This window comes from Seriola dumerili, unplaced genomic scaffold (assembly GCF_002260705.1).
Source record: "Seriola dumerili isolate Sdu_G_001 unplaced genomic scaffold, Sdu_1.0 BDQW01000003.1, whole genome shotgun sequence".
In the NCBI taxonomy this organism is placed as follows: Eukaryota; Metazoa; Chordata; class Actinopteri; order Carangiformes; family Carangidae; genus Seriola; species Seriola dumerili.
Genome location: NW_019174258.1, coordinates 6,829,529 through 6,849,640, shown reverse-complemented (window position 1 = coordinate 6,849,640; position 20,112 = coordinate 6,829,529). Strand labels below are relative to the sequence as shown.

The 20,112-nt window shown below is 39.5% G+C and overlaps 2 protein-coding genes across 11 annotated transcripts in view; both read right to left on the bottom strand.

The window, feature by feature from the left end:
* Positions 1-7,592, bottom strand: part of trpm7 (transient receptor potential cation channel subfamily M member 7) — a 38,422-nt gene extending 30,830 nt beyond the window's left edge. For 5 of the 8 annotated variants that reach the window (XM_022740323.1, XM_022740332.1, XM_022740340.1 and 2 more), the window contains exon 1: positions 634-944. In XM_022740323.1, the coding sequence (XP_022596044.1) occupies positions 634-684 (51 nt within the window). In that variant the 5' untranslated portion in view covers positions 685-944. Of the gene's footprint in view, positions 1-633; positions 945-7,262 lie in introns of those variants that run through there. The other 3 variants (XM_022740384.1, XM_022740358.1, XM_022740348.1) reach the window with 3 other exon arrangements.
* A 1,009-nt stretch (positions 7,593-8,601) lies between these two features.
* sppl2a (signal peptide peptidase like 2A) lies at positions 8,602-20,083 on the bottom strand. Of its 3 annotated transcripts, XM_022740293.1 has the most exons (17): positions 19,868-20,083; positions 18,876-18,986; positions 18,379-18,561; positions 17,849-17,938; positions 17,618-17,751; positions 16,000-16,154; positions 15,809-15,905; positions 15,361-15,462; positions 14,391-14,472; positions 14,031-14,105; positions 13,742-13,798; positions 13,170-13,223; positions 11,756-11,855; positions 11,287-11,367; positions 10,591-10,751; positions 9,692-9,725; positions 8,602-8,993 (listed from the first exon to the last, which is right to left on the bottom strand). In XM_022740293.1, exons 1-17 carry the CDS (start codon positions 19,919-19,921, stop codon positions 8,953-8,955), a joined length of 1,611 nt encoding a protein of 536 aa, XP_022596014.1. In that variant the 5' UTR covers positions 19,922-20,083; the 3' UTR covers positions 8,602-8,952. The 3 variants fall into 3 exon arrangements, with proteins under 3 accessions (XP_022596014.1, XP_022596023.1, XP_022596033.1); XM_022740302.1 differs by lacking the exon at positions 9,692-9,725; XM_022740312.1 differs by lacking the exon at positions 13,170-13,223.
* Positions 20,084-20,112: the final 29 nt, after the last annotated feature.

Sequence of the window (20,112 nt, the reverse complement as noted above, 5' to 3'; positions counted from 1 at the left end):
GAAGTCTTAATAAATTAAAAAAAAAAAAAAGTAAATTAAACATATGGAATCAGGGTAACTAGAATTCAGGAGGCACATCAGCTACAGGTGTCTGCCATTTTTATAAGATACAACAAAATGATCTCACGCTATGTTGCAATTTTTTTTAGCAAAACAAGGATTTATGTCACAGGAATTTTCAATTAATGCCTCATTCCTTATTGTTCCCCCAGTACAGCTCAGAGGGACCCGCAAGTGATTAACAACATTAATCCCTCCCAGCACAAAGAGGGAAACCTGCAAACCTCGTCACCTGCTTTGCACCAAGGAGTTTCAACTATTCCTGAAACTCAAACTACAGTATTACAACAACCAGGGCTGGAAATGGTGAGAAGCCAGCAGTTACCATGTAGTCTTTTTCTGCTGGAGCTAGCTAACCAAATTTCTTTACTGTCCCGCAAAGTCCCATGAGCAGAATTCAATCTATCAACTTATCTATCGTTAAAACCCAGAATTAAATCTCTGTTGTCCATCGTCCCATCCAGTGCCCCAGGTTCCATGCTGTTTACAACAAATGGCAGTTTTAACGGCAACATTTGAACAAACTGGTCATCCCACTGCTTGACCAGTGAGACCGTGCCACTGAGTGTATACCTGGATGTCCTCCTCTTCATCTCTGTGTTTAAGGGCTTTGTACAGGAACATACCAAGACTCCTTCATGCATCTCCTGGACAAACCTCAGTCACCGCAGCCTCCCTTGAGCGCTGGATCATCGGCAACAAATCACTACACTTCTCTCAGTCTCCGTGTCTCTGAAGATCTACACGCAATTTCCATACACGTCTCAAAGTCTACAGCGATGCTGTTACCATACAGATCCGGCCCAAGTTAAAAGCTGAGTGATCAGTGAGAGGTTGCAGCCTCCAAACTCCATCCACTGTTAATCTGTAAGAAGCCACTCAGGGGGCAGATGAATGTGTCTGAGACAAACTAGATATTATACTTACTTAGGCTGCAGAGAAAGAGACGAGGGAGGCGGAGGTGTGGGAGAGGATTAGTGGATGGGCAGAGACTTCAATGATATATACCTTGTAGTCTACTGAAGACACACCACCAACTGTGATTCATGCAGAACTCACAAAACCTCTCCAAACAACTTTTTGACCACACACTTACACTTCAGGAGGCCTACTTTATTATGAAACTAATTTCCAAGAGAATAGACATTAAAAAAAGAAGTTGTCTTGTGAGGGCAGCAAAACTATGGACTGGGCACAGTAAAGCTGTTTTCACACATGCAACCCACCACGTGTTCACATATTTGTGTAAGGCAGTGGTTTTGATGATCACACTTAGGTCTCCCATACAGAAAAATATTTACATCAGGTGTGTCCACACGTCACAAGCAACTTTGATTTTTTTTTCTATTCACACACTGCTGAAGAAATGCCTCAAATCTCAGAAAGGTTGTGTAAATAATGTAACTTAAAACTTATTTAGTATTTAAATGCTTTTTAGACACATCTCTACAATGCACACCACTTGCATCAGGTTTTGTGGTTTTCATTTTATTGTCATTTTGTTTCATTTTTTATCCTACAAGCATCTGACATATCAGAAAGTTTAAATGTACCATAAACTGGCCGAGGATCTGATGTGCAGGATGTTTTTTTGGAGGTGGGTTATTATCTCCACAGTGGGAATTATCATCCCTTTCAATATGGATTTATGTTTTGACTGACCATTGCCCTGAACAGTTAACCATAAAGTTAGAGACAAAACCTCAATTATCAAAACCACCTATTTAGAGATGAAAACAAAAGTAAGCGCTTGATAGTAATCCCCAAATCCGCACATTCAGAGGCATGAAAATAAGATGTTCAAAAACAAAAATAAAAATGTTGACTCTTAGAATTTGTTGTCTTAGGATATGTTAGCTTGGCTTAGCATAAAGAGAAGAAACAGGGGCAAGCAGCTAGCCTTGCTCTTTCCAAAGGTAACAAATCCACCTCCCATTATGTGCAAAGCTCTGAACTCCTGCCCCGTTTTCTTTATGCTAAGGTAAGCTAACCATCCGCATTAGAGTTGTACCAATCTTGTCTATTACATGTCTTGTACAGTGATAGCAACATTTCCTCTTAGTACAAAATGGTCCATCAAAATAATTTCATGTACATTATACTACCAAAACATTTAACACTAAACTACGACAATTTGTATATAGTGTTAACTTTATGGTGTTATAGTGTGTATAATTAGGACAGCTGGTATCACGGTGGGGTAAATACAGCTGCATCTAATAGTTGATGTGCCAATTAGTCATGACTGACGATAATACTATTGTAAATGCTCACTTTTTTAACTAAAATCAAACTTACCATTTCATTTTATGGGATGCAGCTGTGTTTTCCGCACTATGGCACCTCAGAGGAGCTCCCTCAGAAGAAAATGTAATCATTGTTGCAGATACACATGCAACAATAGTTACATATGGAGCTCTAGAAAGTTTATTCTTTATTTTTCATGATGTTTTACTCTGTAGCACACCACCAACAATGTCTTTGAGTTGTTATTGGTGTAATGTTACCATCGTGTTCTGCCTTGATGTACGGCAGGTCATTGACTTTTCAGTGCCCTCTTGGTAACTGAACTAGTGACCTGATCAGTATCCACTGATGTTTAATTCACTGTATAGTGATTCAGTGCCTGCTGGAGCAGAGACAGGTGTGAGACACACCCTTCGACCTCAGGGGAGGTCTCAGTGATGTGCTGTGGAGGAATGCTTCCAACAAAAACGCTGGTGTCGTCTTAACCCAACAAAGTGTTATGAGGCAGATAAAGCAGGACTGTGCTCTGCTAACCTGTAACCATGGTACCTGAGAATGTCAGGCAACAAAAGACTTGAGCACTTTAGAGCCCATGCCAAAAACACACACACTCTCCCACTTCCTCACTCCCTCCCTCTTCCTCTCTGGCTTCTTTCTCTATGCTCCAGCTTTTATGATTACTATGTTCCTGTAGGAAATTTAACCCAGAACCTTTCCATCTCATTCAGTTCAACATTGATGGATGCTGTGAGTTTGTTTATGGGTAAACGTGTTTTGTGCATGTGTGTGTGTGTGTGTGTGTGTGTGTGTGTGTCATCTTCATCAACATGTGTTTGTGGATTTTGATTTGTTTTTATGAGGTGATGAAAATTTGATCACATACTGTCACTTGTCCTCCTACAGTCAGCTCCCAACGCACACAAACACACACACACTGTGAACTCAGAAACCTTGCTCCTTCCCCTTCCTTCTTTTTCCCAACAATGTAACAAGGTTGGCTGGTCAACCCATCATTCCTCTGGCCCTGCCTGACGTAATATGGGGTGAGATAACATCTGGCTTGGCAATTCTATTACCCATTAGAAAGAGTGGAGGTTATGGGGTCAGTACTTTAGTGTGAACAGTAGCCAAACAGAAGAGTGGTTCTCAGAGAACAAGTAGAAAGAACAAAATCATTATGTGCTGTTTAATTCATTTATTTTTTTCCATTTACTTTGACAAATTGGCATCAAAGTGCTCTGGTTGTGATACAGCTTCAAGGAATTTCAAGTCTTTGTAATGGAAGACAGAAATAGCATTTGGATTAGAAATAAATGAAAGCAAATCTGTGCAACTGCCACTTTTTAAATATTTAATTATTACTATAATATGTTTTACCATAATTACAACTGAACCACTGGTATACAGCGATATTCACAGCGACAGACACAGAACTGGGGCATCCTCCACGGTACAGTGAGCCGAGGCTCCTGCCATGAGATTTTTCCATGCCATAACCTTAATTCCTCACTGCTGTTTCTCTTTGGATTAAGTCACATCACAGGGGAACTGCAGTTCTACCACACAAGTGCAGTTGGACCCCCAGAAAGACTAAAATATCTGGATATAGACACAGCCATCATACATTTTGGAACTGCATTCAATGAGAGCTGAAAAGACTACTTGATTATTCAATTAGTCAGAAATTTTTTCAGGCAAAACTGTCACAATTCCTCTGGTGCCAGTTTCTCAAATGTGAATATATGTTGGTTTCAAGGTGTGCTGGTATTAGAGCTGCTCTGGTCTTTTGGGGGATCTCAACACTCCAAGCTGGTTTAATTTGTTTTACTGGATGCTGTACAAAATAAAAAGGCTGAGCTGCAAATTCATCCGACAAAAAGAATGAAAGACTGTTCCTAATGTTGCACACTTGACACTGTTTACTCACACGCTCAGGACAAGGTGAGCTCAGAACAAAACGTTTGATGTCGTCCCATGTGCCTTCATTTCTGAGGCGGGCAAAGGTTGGCTAATAGGTATGATTTACCACTACACAATGTCAGGACAATCATAAATGTAATCAAACTGACTAAATAATAATCCACAAGATTATTGTGAAATCTTTACAATACAGCAGAGAGGTCAAGATCAGATCTCAACTCCTATCCAAGTCTTAAGTTTACAGCTCTGGACAGAGCAACATGTAGAATGTCTCTGTTAAATTCTTTAGTACACTAAATAATAATAACAATAATAATAATAATAATAATAATAATAATAATAATAATAATATCAACATCTTTTTGATTGGGTCAAAGTAGGGTCAAAATAGAGTAGAATATATCACACACTTTGCAATCCTTGCCCAATCTTAGTTGTACCAAGATCTGAGCCTATAAAAAACGTTAAATGAAGGGAAAGAGCTCATTATAGCCTTTAGATAAGATTCATACAGTCAGTTCATACAGTCATGAGACCAAAGTGTGACAGCTCTCCAGCTCTCACACTTATGCCCCCCAGGACTAGCTCTGAAAGACTGCACAGCATGGGCTCATACCATGCTGGCATGCCACCCTGAGTCCTACCTCCAAGCAACAATATAACCTAGTAATGTACAGCATGTGATGACTTTTCCTCTCAACATCTGGCACTCATGGTTATGTGAGCCTATGAAAACCTAGGTTAAAGCAGTCTAAGGTTAGGACACAGCGGCAGGGACAATGACCAGGAGCTACAGCTCTGCAGAGTGAGGGGCAGCTCCATTCATTCATAAAAAAATAAAAAAAATAAGTAAATAAAAAAATAGAAACAGACTGTGACCAATTTTTTTTGGAAAACCCAGTCCAGGGCCATTGGAAAACTTTATCAGTCATCTTCAAATGGGCTTGTGCATTTGGTACAAATGGATTAGAGCATGAGATAACAGGGCTCAAAGGGGCATGCCACAGTCACTCTGCCACCGGCCGTAACACGCAAGCAGTTACACACACTCTAAGTACACAAAAAAAAAAAAAAAAAAAAAAAAAAAAAACACACACACACACTCTAGTAGCAATAGAGTCTATTCTGGAGCACAACAAAGTGATGCAAGACCATTTTCTCCCAGCTCACATAGCACTGAAGCCCAAGCAAATGACTAGTTCAACCATTCACCATTACATAAGAGACTGTGACTTGCAATAATAAAGCTCTGTTACCGACTGGTGATACAGATCAAATCATGCCGACTACTCTGATGAGCCAGCTTAAATTCAAATTATGCAGAGGAGTCTGACATTAACAGTGTTCCTTGTCCAGGGGTAAGCTGGGGCATGTGACCAGCTCAGCCCAGCACTGTGGGAAATAAGACAGTTCTGCACTGAGGCAAAAGGCAGACTCTGGCTGCTCTAGATTCCCATTGAATAACAGCAAATAGAATGGAGGATATATCAATAAATCAATACCAAAATGGGAGATTAGATGTCATCTGAGATCGGGGTAATTATATTTTCCTCATTTTACAGGCTACAACACATATAACATCTCCAGAATAATACTGCTCTTTTTATGAAGTGAACGACAAATGCCTGATGTTATTGTATCCAGATCAATTACTTGTTTTTGCTTTTAAACATTATATGCCTGTCTTTTCATTAGTTGCATAAAAGTGCGTGGGTGACATAATATAAATTTGTCTACTATCAGAAATTTGCCACTCTGTTTATGCTGTGGCATCTCTCCCTTTAATATCTCAAAGTGCATGAGGCCTTTGTGGGCAATGTTACAAATGAATGAACAGGACTGGTCTGTGGCAGTTACGTGACTTTTTTAAATCAGTGTGATGAGGAGACCTGATTTGTCTGGCGTTTAATTCACTGGAATCACCAAAACCAGACATTACCATGTGGTTATTATTATGATATTCATTTACATACACCACAATAGAGATTTTAACCATGTTGCACACTCCTAATCTAAAGTATCGTGACATTATTAATATCCAAGTACTGGGTATATTAGTTGATATTGTCATTATTACCCAGCTCCAACACACTGTGTACCAACAACACTGTGTGGTCAAATCTGACTCACAGTTTGGCAACATGTCATCTTCCCCTAGCATTCACCCTAAGCTTCTTGGTCTGCTTGTGGAGGAAGATATAGACAGGAAATTCTTGGAAAAAAGAGGAGGCCGTGCTCCTCAGGAAGAGGAAAGGGAAAATTACATGTTATATTACAAACACTAACGTTTTGACAATTCTTCAGCAATGTCTGCTGCAGGCCTGACTCTCACCTAACAACAAACAGTCGTGAGTGGGCGTACAGATGCTTAACAAAGTCTGAGATAATAAACGCACCATTTCAACATCAGTTAACTTTCCCCGACGCTGGCGGGATACAAAGCGTTCAGTTCAGACGGATTTGGCAGCCACTCAAGGTGGCATTGACTTGTTACTGGCAATGACAGCGTGTCTTGTCCGACATCCCAGACAGCTGGCAGAAACATGTCTCAAACAAGTGCCAGATGCTCTGAAATGCACTATTTTATCTGCTCAGTATCTGGTAGACTGTCCGGCGAGGAGAAGCTCTCTCTTATTATGGCGAAGAAAGCGCTAACATCAGCCGGCTACTGCAGCTGGCGTAGCTAGTTAGCTTACGTTAAGTACCTAGCATTTAGCGCTAGCAAGCTAGCTATTTAGCCAGCTAACGTTACGCCCGTGTGTGATTTGGGGGATTTCTTGCTAGACAGTGTGTCACAATGTACACTTCGCTTATTACGTCCGAGTCGCAGCGTTTTAGCTGAAGAGTCAGACAGTCTGCAAACACAGCAAACGCCACCGGGATCTCGGCTGGGTGCCTGACAGACAGGAGGCAGCATGCATGGGGGGACCTGCCACTCAAAAACCCCCGATCAGTCACGACGATCCTAAGCGCCAATTTGGCCGGACTATAAACCCAAGAGGAAGGCAGCTGACTACCGGGAGAGGATCACATACCATTCTCTTCACCGTTGAGACTCAGGAAGAGCTGTGTCGTGGCTTTTATCCATCTATCGGCGGTGCTCTCGGTTAGCCTTGGAAGGAAAGCCCGGTGGACGTTGGAGAGATCCGCTTCAGCTGCAGCTCCAACGGAAGGTTGCTTTTTCATAATTGTGCGACTCCAGACTGACGCTGCATGACGAGCCGGCTGACTCAGCCAGCACACTGTCACATGACTGAGGCGGAGCCACCGGCCACATGTGCGCTTTGTTTGACCTCCTAATAAACACAAACTGCCGGCAAAAAAGAAATCATTGCTGCTGTCCTCGTCCTGTCTCACTTATCCAATGTGGCTTAGGGACATACGTCTCAGTACAGTTTCAATCAGGAACCATTCGACAGTAACTTCAGTTTGTCATTTCTGACACACACACAAGCAGATAGACAGACGGACAGGTAGGCATACATACGTACTGACGGACAGACAGTTACAGCTCAATTTTTAGCAGCCAGCAACGCAGTTTAGCTGCAGCTTGGGCAGAAGCAGCAATCCAGAAATATTTATCCAGAAATTGCATTGTCTAGTTAACAATTTGACCTGTTACCATTTATAACCTCAAACCTGATCACTTATTAGATAATGAGAAGCCATAGTCACAATTAGCATTTTAAGTTAATTCCAAAACAGCTGAATGGATAATAAAATCAGCAAATCTGTTCTATAAAGCTGCAATATAGAATTTAGTAAGATTCTCCACTTTTATAGATGATCAGTCAAATTATGCATGAATTATATTTAATAGCTGCCAGTTTATTCTCTTTCTTCATGCTTGTTCCTAAGTAAAAGTAAGTTCAGTCATGTTCAGATTGATAAAGAAATCATGACATAATTACAATTTCCAAAGAGTATCTAACTGAAATATAACTGGGCTTAAATGGTGGTACAAGATTTAAAAAATCAAGTACAATATATTCATTATAAAACTGCTAATGGGAACCAATACCTCAATGACCTCAGTGCGGTACGATTGCTGGTTGTGTTCATATTGGGTTGGTCCTTCTCAGGATGATGAAGGCCTTTTACCATTTTACATTCAACATGACATTTATAAAAAGTGGATTTTTTTCAAATAGAGAACATGGCTACAACATGCCAAGAAATGTGCTGTTTTATCAATTGCAAGATTTTGTTCACTGTATTTATGGGGAAGCTTCAAAAGGACAGAAAAATACACATGCAAGAGCATTAAATATAAGTTGTTTATTTATTATAAGGCAATGAAAGAAATCACATCATACAAACAGATTACACAGAAACCCCAAAACAGTTATCAAAATTTATCATATTGTAACTACAAGTAATTTAAACCCCAATCCCCACCCTACCCACGATGAAAGGACTGTCAAGCTAAATATTATAAAGTGCTTTCTCATTTTGCTGTATGTAATCATCACCAAGGCAAAGTCATTAGTTTTATAAACAAGAACCTAACAGACATTTCAGGCACTCAACAAGCCTCTTCATTTAAAACATCTTTGTTCCATTTACATATTTATTAACTTCCTAACTGTTCACAGCAGTCAAAATGAACCCAAAATGTTTCAAGAAATGTGTTGATCAATAACATATGTTCCCTTGCTTTGCAAATGTGATATTAAAATATATAAAAAAGTATCCAGCAGTTGGGTTCGTGCTCTACACTGTAAGTCAGCATCTCTCTCCTCCTACGGATCTGTCAGTTCTTCCCTCTAAAGAGAAAAAGAAATAAAAAAGTTAACAATTCTTCAATTGTATGTTAGTTCAATGAATACCAATGACAGAGAAAGAAAGATGGAGGAGACAGGGGTCACTTGGAGGAGATTTTAGCTTATAATGCGAATTACATATACAACAGCAGATGAGCGGTATATTCTACAAACACCAAACCACAGAGATAGCACATCCATGCCACAGCTGTCACTGGTTAACTGCAAGCAACAACATGCAAAAGGAAACATGAACATGTTGGTAACTGCATGAAGGATGGAGTGGTGAGGGTATCAATTCCCGCTGATTGGAAATGAGAGATGAGCGGAGAAAGAGAATGGTAAAACAAACTGCAGAAATAAAGAAATGAAGTTAATGGTATTCCAGGGTAATAGCTCGAACACAAGTCCACTTTGGAGTGTGGCCGACAAGCTCTTCAGACAGATTTGAAGGTTATTTTCAATCAACAAGAGACACCCAGTGGTCAGTTGATGCCAAACGCTGTACTGTCCAAACTTCCTCCAAGTTCTTTGTATTTTAATCACACTGATCCTGGAAATCAGGAGTTAAAACGTAAAAAGAACAGAAAAAGGGGATAAATAAGAAGCTGGTAAAAGAAGGATAAAAGCACTGCAGTAAGCAACACTGTAAAATGGCATGAGAGATGCAGGGGAGAGGTTTGGGTTGGAGAGAAGCACACCTGGCAACAAAGGTTCCCTGGATGAGTCCAAGACCTGGTGAAGATGAAGGCAGGTCAGAATTGTATCTTTTTTCCTGCCTCTCTCTCTCTCTCACAACCACACAAACACACACATCCATGTAAGTTCTTAAGAATTTGGATGTTGTGAGATAAAACCTGTTCACACACTGACCTAAGTAGCAGCCTGTAATATATCTTGTATACAATGTATGTTTTTCGATTGTTCCAATTGTTCAAAGAAAGCACAATATACTGGAATAGTGTTTGTCACTATACTTTAAGTCAGTCACTATAATACCAGTTGGTGACTCAGTGAGCTCTGAAGTGCAAGGACAGTGCAGTGATTACTCAGTGCCTCTAACCTCTAGCTGCAGAGAGCTGAGTGATCATTCAAAATATTTAATAACCCTTCTATATGTATGTGGACTTTTTTTTTTGCCTCAGAGCCTCAGGTGTCTGGTACAATAAGATACATGACAAGAGAGTTGCTTGGCAAACTGGAAATGACACAAGCTAAGTAGCTGCAACTGCAAGAAAACATTGCTCAGCAGAAAGTCTACATACGGAAAGTTAAGTTTAGTTATTAGGACTGCAGTGACTTTGTGGATACAAAGAAGGATGTAGCATACCTCGCAGGGCTTATGTAAGTTGCTTTTTTCAAAATTATGTTATGCACAGGCAGCTTGGTATTAAAGCCATATAAGCCTTGTTCATATTAGTAAATATTACAATATCTTCCAAGTGATTAGCAGTGAGCATACATCTTGGCAATAAGCCTTGCTGAGTACTTCTGTCTTTGGAAGCGCTGTGTTGACTTTGGTTTCGTTTGCTGAAGGTGAAAAGCTTATGACATAAAAATAACATGAAATGACTCTGTATTCTCTCTATGGTCCGCTCACCTCATAAGTGGTTCCTGCCCAGAACTGCCTCATCTCTCCCCGGCACCCAGCCACCACAGCGGAGGTTATTAGGGTGAAGGGCACCAGGTAGAGTAGAGCAGGCTGACCCATCCCTGACAGCAGCATCACGACAAATGTTAGGATCATTCCCAGTAGATAGGCTACAGTCAATAAGAGAGGAAGACAAACAAAAACACAGAAGGAAAGAAATGAGATAAACTTACAGCTTGCAACACATACAGATACAATCAGAACTTGAATCCAGTGAAAATGTATCAGTCAATGGCCTAATATGTGAAAAAGAAAAGGTCGGCAACACCTAGTGGTCAGCAAGAAGAATGTCAGCCTTTAATTAAAAACAGCTATTACAGAGAAACTCCTTAACAGAGGTATTTAAGTGCATGAGCAACACTAGAAACTATTTGTTAATGTGATTCAGTCAAATTTAAAAAGGTATGGAGTTCAGCCTGAAGAGTATGTGTAGCACAAAAAATAAAAAATAAAACCTGTGCTTAGGAGGAACGCAAACCAACAAACCATCACCTGGATAAAATGTATATTTTGTTTTACTTTGTTGTTTTTATTCCTTTCTCCAAAGATGCAAGTCAAATTACTCTAAACAAGATGTGATGTTTGCATGTGGTATTGCAAGGTTATGACAAGAGTTAAGACAATAACGGTTTAGCTGTGAGGTACCTATGCAGCAGCTGACAAAGTAGATCTTCTTGCTACTGTTGATCCAAACATCAAACCTGCTGCAGTAGGCCACAAGGAGACCTGTTGGACCAGGACGAATGAAGAGGGTGAGTCATACATCTCATTACAAATGTTTGCCTTTACATAACCTGTCTCAGTTCACAGATGCCCCTCTTCCATCCTAAACTGAGATACCAACAGATTATCAACACAGTTTGTGCAATGAAAAGTGTGCAGCTACAGTATTGTGTATGCATGTAGCGATTCTTAAAATGTTCAACACTTTAATAGTTAGGAACAGATGAGTAAGTTTATATGACATGATTTATATGATATATGAGCTTTGTATGTTGTGAACTGTACACACGTGTTGATACTGTTGTTAAACTGGCAGCCAGCAGCCACCGTTGTGTGCATTCAAAATATACATTTTTTTTTTCAAAATCTAATGGTGAAACTTTAACCTCACCTGGAACAATGATATCTCCGTAACCCAGGATGGAGAACTGCATCCCACACAGGTTCTGAGCCCAAGCTGAGAACCGTGGGACACGCATCACCACTGGCAGCTGAGAAAATAAAACATTACAATAACTTTCTGTGTATAATTTCATTGTGAGCACACAGGTGTGTGCTTCTAGACTATAATTTCCCAGAGAACACTGAGAACCTGCAAACATAAACTCTGCTGCAGGAAGCATCCTGAGAGAAACACTGCTTCAGCTACACTGAAATGACTTAACATTAATTTTCAAAAAACTCAACAAAAAAAACAAACAAACAAAAACAATAAGAAAAAAAGATGGAAGAAAATGTAAAATGTTTTACTTAAATTGAACAGGAATACAAAAAGTTTCCCCTTAACAAACAAAAAGTGGAACCCCCTGAAGGCCTAATCTTTTAACAATGATGTTGATGAACATTAAAACACGGCTCATAAAATAATTCAGCTTGAGCAGAACTGCTGTGTTCAACATGCAAACTCAGGTTACTTATTGTCCCCAACTACCTGATAGTCATATTAAAGTGTACATGTGTGTTTCTTTCTCTCGTTTCACATTTCATCTTTGTGAAAGGGCTACGGAAAAGCATACGACACTCCACTAAGTGTCTTGCTTTCATAAGGTAACTAACAGATATAGATACACATGAACAGGGTGTGCAACATGAAAAATCGTGTGACCCTAAAATACGGTTCATTGTTGGGGCATGGATGGCAGGAGCCTCAGTCACAAAGACTGCTCAAATGGCTGGTGTTTCAACAGGAACAGTGGCTAAGGTGACAAAGTGTCCTTTGGGTAAGAAACAGATCCCCAAGTCACTCCCGATGGCCGGCAAGCTCCAATGCATGGCAGATCTGCCACTTTTAGTGCTTGCAGTATGTGAAAGGGTTAATTTGACTTGTAGTGTGAAGCCCTTAGAGAAGGGTCACTGCATATCAATACAAAGTTGTTCAGAGTGATCACCTTTTTCCCATGATAAAACATTTCTATCCTGGTGGTAATGGTCTCTTCCAGGATGACAATACGCCCACCAACAGTGTACGAGTCACCAGATCTCAACTCAATTGAACACCCATGGTAGATTTTGGACCACGTCATGTGAATTGAAGCTGTTCTAGCGGCACATGGTGGCCCAACACCTTAGTAAGACACTTAATGTTGTTTTCTTCTTTAATTTGTCACTCGTCTCTGTATATTTGTGTATAAAACTTTCTTCATTCCTTTATCACATATTTATCAGCTGTAGAACCTTAATAAAAGTAGAATTCTGCTCAGGAGAATCTATGTGAAACCAAAACATCTACAACCCTGAGCCCTCCCCACCCACCACAGCATGTAGCGTTAAAGAAAGGAGTGGATGGGTAACAAGTCAAGCCTTACTTTCTCAGAGGACGCCTGGGGTTCAGCGGGGACCTCCACCATGTTACCTTGCGTCTAAGACAGAGCCCACCCAACCCCAGCGCACAGTTAGTCAATCAGTCCCCTCAGGGCATCAACAACAAGCAGACCAGATCAGCCAAGATGTTAATAAAGCTGGCACAAACTTGACAGGGAATTCCACCAGGCTTAACTTTTCACATGTTGTTCTTGTGACTAAGTGCAGGAAATCAAACTACTACTCCACACTGCTCTTCTTGAACACAAATGTACTTCACCAATTCATTTATTCACCAAGTGATGAAACAATCTTCATTTGTCATTGCCTTGAGCAATAAACTTAGAAAACAAATAAAAGATTAATTTTTTGCTGTCATAATTCTAGATATTAAACTAATATTAAAAAAAAAGGTGTGCACCAAGTTTTTTTTTTTCAACCATCCCAAATCTTAAAACTGAAAGCAGTGTAAAGAATGAAAGTGAAATCTGATATTTTAGCAAATATTTTGGCAAATGCCTTGAAAGACAATTTGGTGGAGTTCCCCTGCAAAGGGAAGCAATGCAAGGGGACTTACCTTTTCCCCAGATGCATCTGGGCCCAGGGCAACCTGCACCATAATGCTAACCCCATTCTGTTGACAGAGAAAGAGATCCTAAGTATTCATATTACACTTTTGTGTATCAGAATGGTGAAACATGTTAAATCGATGCCAAAATACTTTTAACTTTGGAGCAACAAAGAGTTGAACATAAAAGCAGGAAATACTGAGGAATGGCAGAAAAAAATATCATCTCATATGTGGAAAACCTCTACAGATCCAGCCCTGATACTATGGGGAAAAACAAAAATAAATATACTCGTACCTTGGTGAAGAAAGGAGTAATGAAAACGAAAAAGACGTCATACACAAGCAGGAGGCTCAGCAGAATCACGCAGATCTACAAGATAATGGAAAAAACTAAATCACACATTGATTCCAGAGCTGATAAAAACTGAAAATCAGAACTGCAGTATTTCCAATTACAGTAAATGTACAGAGGTCTGTCTTGCTGATGCAAAGACAGCTATTTCTGGGACAAAGGGATAGTGTGTGACATATCAATGGCAGGGGACAATAAATATATAATTATATGTAAAAATATATACTTAATGGCAGTAAAAGTGCTCTTTATGCCTAACAATGTACAAAAGAACGATCAAGCAAATGATGAAAGAAGAGGTACCTTGAAATTAGACAGAGAAATGGTCTTCATGAAGTTGAGGCAGAAAGCAATGCCGAGGAGGTCCTGCAAGATCCAGATCCACCTAAAAAGGACACATAAAGCTGTTTTACCTTGTGTTTTAACCTTAGAATGCGTTTCAACTTTAAACGTCTAGTTCTACTTATGGATATAGTGCAGAAAGAAGGTGCATCAAGTTACATAGTATGATAATTCAGTCTTTAGCATTCACCATCTTTAGATATATATATATATATATATAGATTTATTTGCAAATATCATCAGCAAGTGACTTTGGCTTCTTATTGTCTGACTTTCAGACTCAGGGTCTCAGACTATGCTGTTTGCAAAAGATCATGAGAATAACACACGTCATGTTAAGGACATTGTGTGAAAATATTCTTTACTATGAAAGGAACACTAATCAAACTAAAAATAATGAGACACAACATCATTATCATGGTAAACATAAGTAATTGTGATGCTGATGTAACCATTTAAGCTATTCATACATGATTTGTCTCACAGAACACTTATTTACTCTGCATTTTAAAGGATTATTAAGATTTACAAGTAATGTGTTTTCATCAATATTTCAATTCAGAAATGCTCCTACATTTATTTTGTTATTGCAAACAAAAGCATGTGTCACTGTGCCACCATAATGAAAAAATGCACTGCATACCTGATACCATGGTAACGGAAATAAAACTTAGATCATTCACCTTCATGGACAGTTTTCAATCGGTAATGAAGATGTGATATTTTAACAAAGAAACACCAAAGCAGGAAGTTAAAGACAGAATTCAGTGTTGCAATGTCGAAAGTACTGCTACTGTGATGTGCGTGTTCAGCAGATCATTCCCTCCTTTATCATCAACACAGTCCCTGACGATGGCACAAGCATGTCTGAGAGTGAGAGTTAAACAGACAGAAGAACAATGGTTGTATGTTTCATGTGATCTGACAGTACCTGTCTTCATTTCTGTAGACTCCCCAGACCACAGCAATGCTAATGCACACAGCAGCCAGTATGAGAGACCTCACTGAGAAGTTCCAATTTCGGACAGAGAAGCTAGAAAAAGACACATCCACACATTCAAATAAACAAAGACTTTCAGCAGTTGAAGGTTGTCTGCCAGAGTGTGATTCACAGACAGACATGGTGAGCTATGAGAAGACAACAGGAAACTCAGTTTCACATCTTCCCAAAGAAGTGAAACATTTTCAAACGTTCATCTATGTTGAGTGGCATAGACACACATCTATTCAACGGTTATTTCTGTGTGATTCATTTTGTTAAGTGACAACATTTTCTGTGGGTGTTATATCACAATTATCTATTTGCCCAACACTAGTGGAATATGTGTGTGTATTTGTGTCTGTGTATATAATCTTTGTTGGAAGAGGGTTGCTCATACCTCACAGTGCCACAGCCAATTTTTTCCATCACTGCATCAAGGCAGCTGAACAGTGCAGAGGCAGATGCCAGGCAGAATATGGCAATAATGACGTAAACTGGGGAAAAAAAAGATAAAACTGATCAGATCAACAAAACACTGGATAAGATTACTTCTTTGAATATACAGCAGCTGTTTTTCATCCCACTCACCAAGGACATTGTAGAAGAAGTACATGAGGACCAGCATCCCACACATCATGGCGACAAAGATAACCACTTTGAGAGGAGAGTACAGGAAAAGCTCTCCACTGTCTGCTTTGCTTTCTCCCCCTCCTCCTCCAGCCACACCACTTTTCAACCGGTCTCTGCCAGAAACAGAAAAACATATGAGTTGTCAGGGATTTGCTTGGCTCAAAATGAGGTAGAGGTAGTGTTATCCTGATCATGTGCACACATGTATGTGTATCGTGTCTTCAACTGGCTTAAGCGAACACTGTTTACAAGCAACATACAGTATTTTAGTTGGTCTACTGAATCCTGAGGAATTTCCAAAAAAATATTTACAAATTCACTGTTAATCTCTCAAGAATTTTTTTAATCTGTACCAGTTGACTATTTTTCCGGCTGATATTTTGCTGAATGAGAACATTTTCTATGTTTATTGTGTGTTTGTGTTGATTTGTTTATGCTTTTGTCACTGTTTATTTTACTGCAGGAAAGACAAACTCTTCCTCAATGTACACAACAAAAGACATTTTTGAAATATTTTGATATGGGTTTTCTTTCGTTGTTGTCTTTGACCAATAACATCTGGTGTCTTTGGGGAAGATGAATAAAAAGTGACGTTAAAATCATGTAAATGTTGGCTTTGTGGTAAGTACTCCTAATGACTAGTCACCTGAAGAATGCCCTCACCTTGACTCCTTGTAATGCCTGAACCTGTGCCTGTGCCTGTCTGTCCGACACTGATACTGTCCTTCACTGGTCCCTTTCACTTCCCATGGTTGGGCACTAATTTCATACCTGACAAATATACCACATCCTGTCAGTAACATGAACTATTAATTTTTAACTGCCTGTAATAACACGTTGATGTCTGCACCATTTCACCTGTCCTTCTACTCGCGAACTCACCCTAAAGAAATCTCTGATTGAGATGTAACATGAATTAAGGAAATCTTTTTAAGAAATTGGACGTTTTTGGATGCAGAAGAGACAATAATCACCTATTTGAACAGGCACAATCCTGCTGTGGGAAATAAACAGACATTCTTTGGAGGAAATTCTTTGAATAAAGTAGCAGCTTTTCTCTTTTATTTTTGCAGTTCTGGCAGTGCTTTTAATGGTCCACTGTGCGCTGAATAGGCATAATTGCAGTTACAAATGACAGAAATCCACTGAGTGAAATGCTTTTTAGAAAATAACCCATCAGAGTTTGTCAAGAGCTGAAGGCTTGAAATTTGACAGAGGTGACTGCCTCATAATTCCCTATGCAGGAAAACTGGTTTTGTGTGCTTTTCATGTTAGTTGAATTTGAAAATACTGGTTCTTAAAAAAGAATAATCCATTATACTAACAAACAAAGGGTGGACCATGCAATTTCATGCATTTGATACATCTGATGCAATAAATATGACTTTTGGGTAAGTATGTATTTCTGGTTGACAATGTATTGTTAATCTGGTTAATAAATGACATTGTCACTGCATACTAACAAAAACAAGTTTAAACAACTTGAAAAATAATGATTTTCTGTTATATTTGCTCTAGTCTTAATATGTCAAAATGTTAAGCTTACAGCTTGGTAAGTGCAGCTGTGATATCTCACCTCTCACATGCCCCACTCCAGTAGCCGCCCAATGCAACCGTGACAATGGAAATCAGTAAGATGAGTGCAATGCTTGGATCAATCTTTGAATGAGGTGGAGCATACAGCTTCACAAGCATCCGTTCTCCAAACACCTGAGGACAAACACAAAGATTCATCAAATGTACCTCAACAAAGGGAGTGGTAGTAAGACCAAATACAATAGCACCAGAAAAAGTCCGTCTGTCTGACCTGTTGTGCTTCCAGGAAGTCCCTGTACCTCATGAGAGCCAGAGGAATGTGGACCTTTGCGTACTCAGAGTCATTGGCTGATGGAGTAATCTGAAAAGCAGAGAGGTAAACAAGATTTTTCCATAAATACAGCTGGTTAGACTGAAGAAAACTTCTTAACTAGCCTTTGATGAGAATTCTGTCATGTTATGCGTGGAATATTGTCAAACAAATATGTAAAATATGACATTTCTGTTTTAAATGGAAAATGTCTATATTTAAATGGAAACCCCCACATCCAAAATCAATGGTATATCACTTCCCCATTTCTGAACCACTTCTTCCTGTCTATTTTATATGTTACACTGCGGTATCAGGGCACTAGTGTTATATGATCAGGTTCAGACACAAAATACATGAATAAAGAAAAGATAATGGGCCTTCCACTGGGGTTTGTAAGCAATTTAAAACACATTAAAACCTTAGGGGAAATGTCATATCCCTTTGTGCTTAAGCCATTAACAAAATACAGACGGATGTAATTCTCCTACCAATGATGTGTTGCTGGCAATGAGCAAAGCTGTAGCTCCAAGGCTCTGAGCAACCAGAGCTTTCTGGCTGAAATCACAGTCCCCTCTAGTCACCACCAATGCTTTGCCTTTTACCACATTTGGACTGATCCCTGTGCTGTTACACAGCACGGTGGAAGTCATATTCATCAGCGGATACTGCGTCTGGAAAAGTGAAAAATATGAGTGATTTAACACTGTAAAGAAAATTTGATTTCCATTTCCCCAATTTTGAGAAAGAAGTCACAGCATACACAACACACAAAAAAGTCATTTTATCCAAGATTGTCGCCATTACTTCTGGTTACCACATTAGTCAGAGTGATAAACCACCAGGTTGTGAATACAGACTGTAACATGGTAATGGGAGATATTTTGGTATTTGAGATTATTCATGTTAAACAATAACAGGTAGAGTTACTTTCCTGTCCTGATACTCACAACAGAATGGTACCTTAAAAAATGTTTGAAAAACTTACTGCAGTGTCAAGGGTTTGTGACAAGGGGGTCCATGAGTGATTGTGGACAATGCAGTACTCCCGTTCTGTACTTCCATTTGAAATGTGCAGAATCGCTTCTTGGCAGTTTATCTGTTGGGAAGAGTTGGGAAGAGTTACTCTCTAAAGTCTCACAAGTAAACATGTTAAAGCACAGAACAGAAAGTACCAGATTAATCTGGCCTGACATACCTCTGACATATGCTGCATCCCATATAAATATATAAATATATAAATATAAAGTTTGGACCTGCATCACATTGAATGACAGTAATTTAATTGCTGTTATTTCACTTGCAAATAAACAAATCCAGGCCTCCTTTGGTGTAATAAACATCAGACTGACTTAAAGTCATCTCTCAGTGGACATTTGTTTTCCTTTATCATATATCATATAAGTGGGAACTGCAAAGTAAACTGCCAATATCAAAGCATTGACAAACATCAAATGTACTTTGATCAACAAATCAACACAGTTCCTCTTTTATGACATACATAAGAAAATACTTCCCTATCCGTGAAATGATAGGGGATTTCGCGGAGATCACCCTCCGCCAAGTCTCCAGCTATAAGTTCTGAATAAATTGGCCACATGAGATTTTATAGGTCCACGAGTGGGGTATAATTAAATGTCACGTTTGGAAACTTATCTATGCCAAAATCCCCCCCTTCATGTAACAATAATGTAGCTCAAAAGCTCATTTCATGTCAGCTCGAACCACACTAGCTGAGGCTAACGTTAGAGCTAGCATTAGCTCGCTGAAAGCAGCCATTTGTCTTGTTGTATTTCAGTCAACACGGTCCTTCTGATTCACAAATTTGCTCAATGTATTGATCACACACGAAGGGCATGATTCAATTAATTATCAGTAGTTCCAACTGACATGTTTTTCGACAGTAAGTCAACCTATCGTCCCCGTTAATTACTAACTCACCCCTTGTCCAGTTTCAGTTATTACCGTTGACCAACTTACCTGTGATACCATGAAAATTACCGACAATATAACGACGTTGGCAGCTCTTTCCATCGTGGTAACATTCGTCTTTTCAAAGGGGCTTGGGGCATCAACATCAAAGGACTTCTATATGGCACGGAGACACTTTCGATTCGCTAAGTTAGACGTATCTTCATAGCAGTTGTTTGGCTTGGCAGCAGCTAGTGGGGACTTCCTGTGTTGGCTCGTGACTCGTCAAACGTCATGATACGTTTCTGTTTCAC

What these genes read in the sequence shown, in the direction of transcription:
- sppl2a (XM_022740293.1), bottom strand. Translation starts at nt 19,921, where the DNA reads ATGGAAAGAGCTGCCAACGTCGTTATATTGTCGGTAATTTTCATGGTA. An exon ending in ACTTCCTGGAAGCACAACAG is followed by an intron (nt 17,752 to 17,848) that starts GTCAGACAGACG and finishes GTTTGTCCTCAG; the next exon opens with GTGTTTGGAGAACGGATGCT. An exon ending in CAGATGCATCTGGGGAAAAG is followed by an intron (nt 13,224 to 13,741) that starts GTAAGTCCCCTT and finishes GCTCTGTCTTAG; the next exon opens with ACGCAAGGTAACATGGTGGA.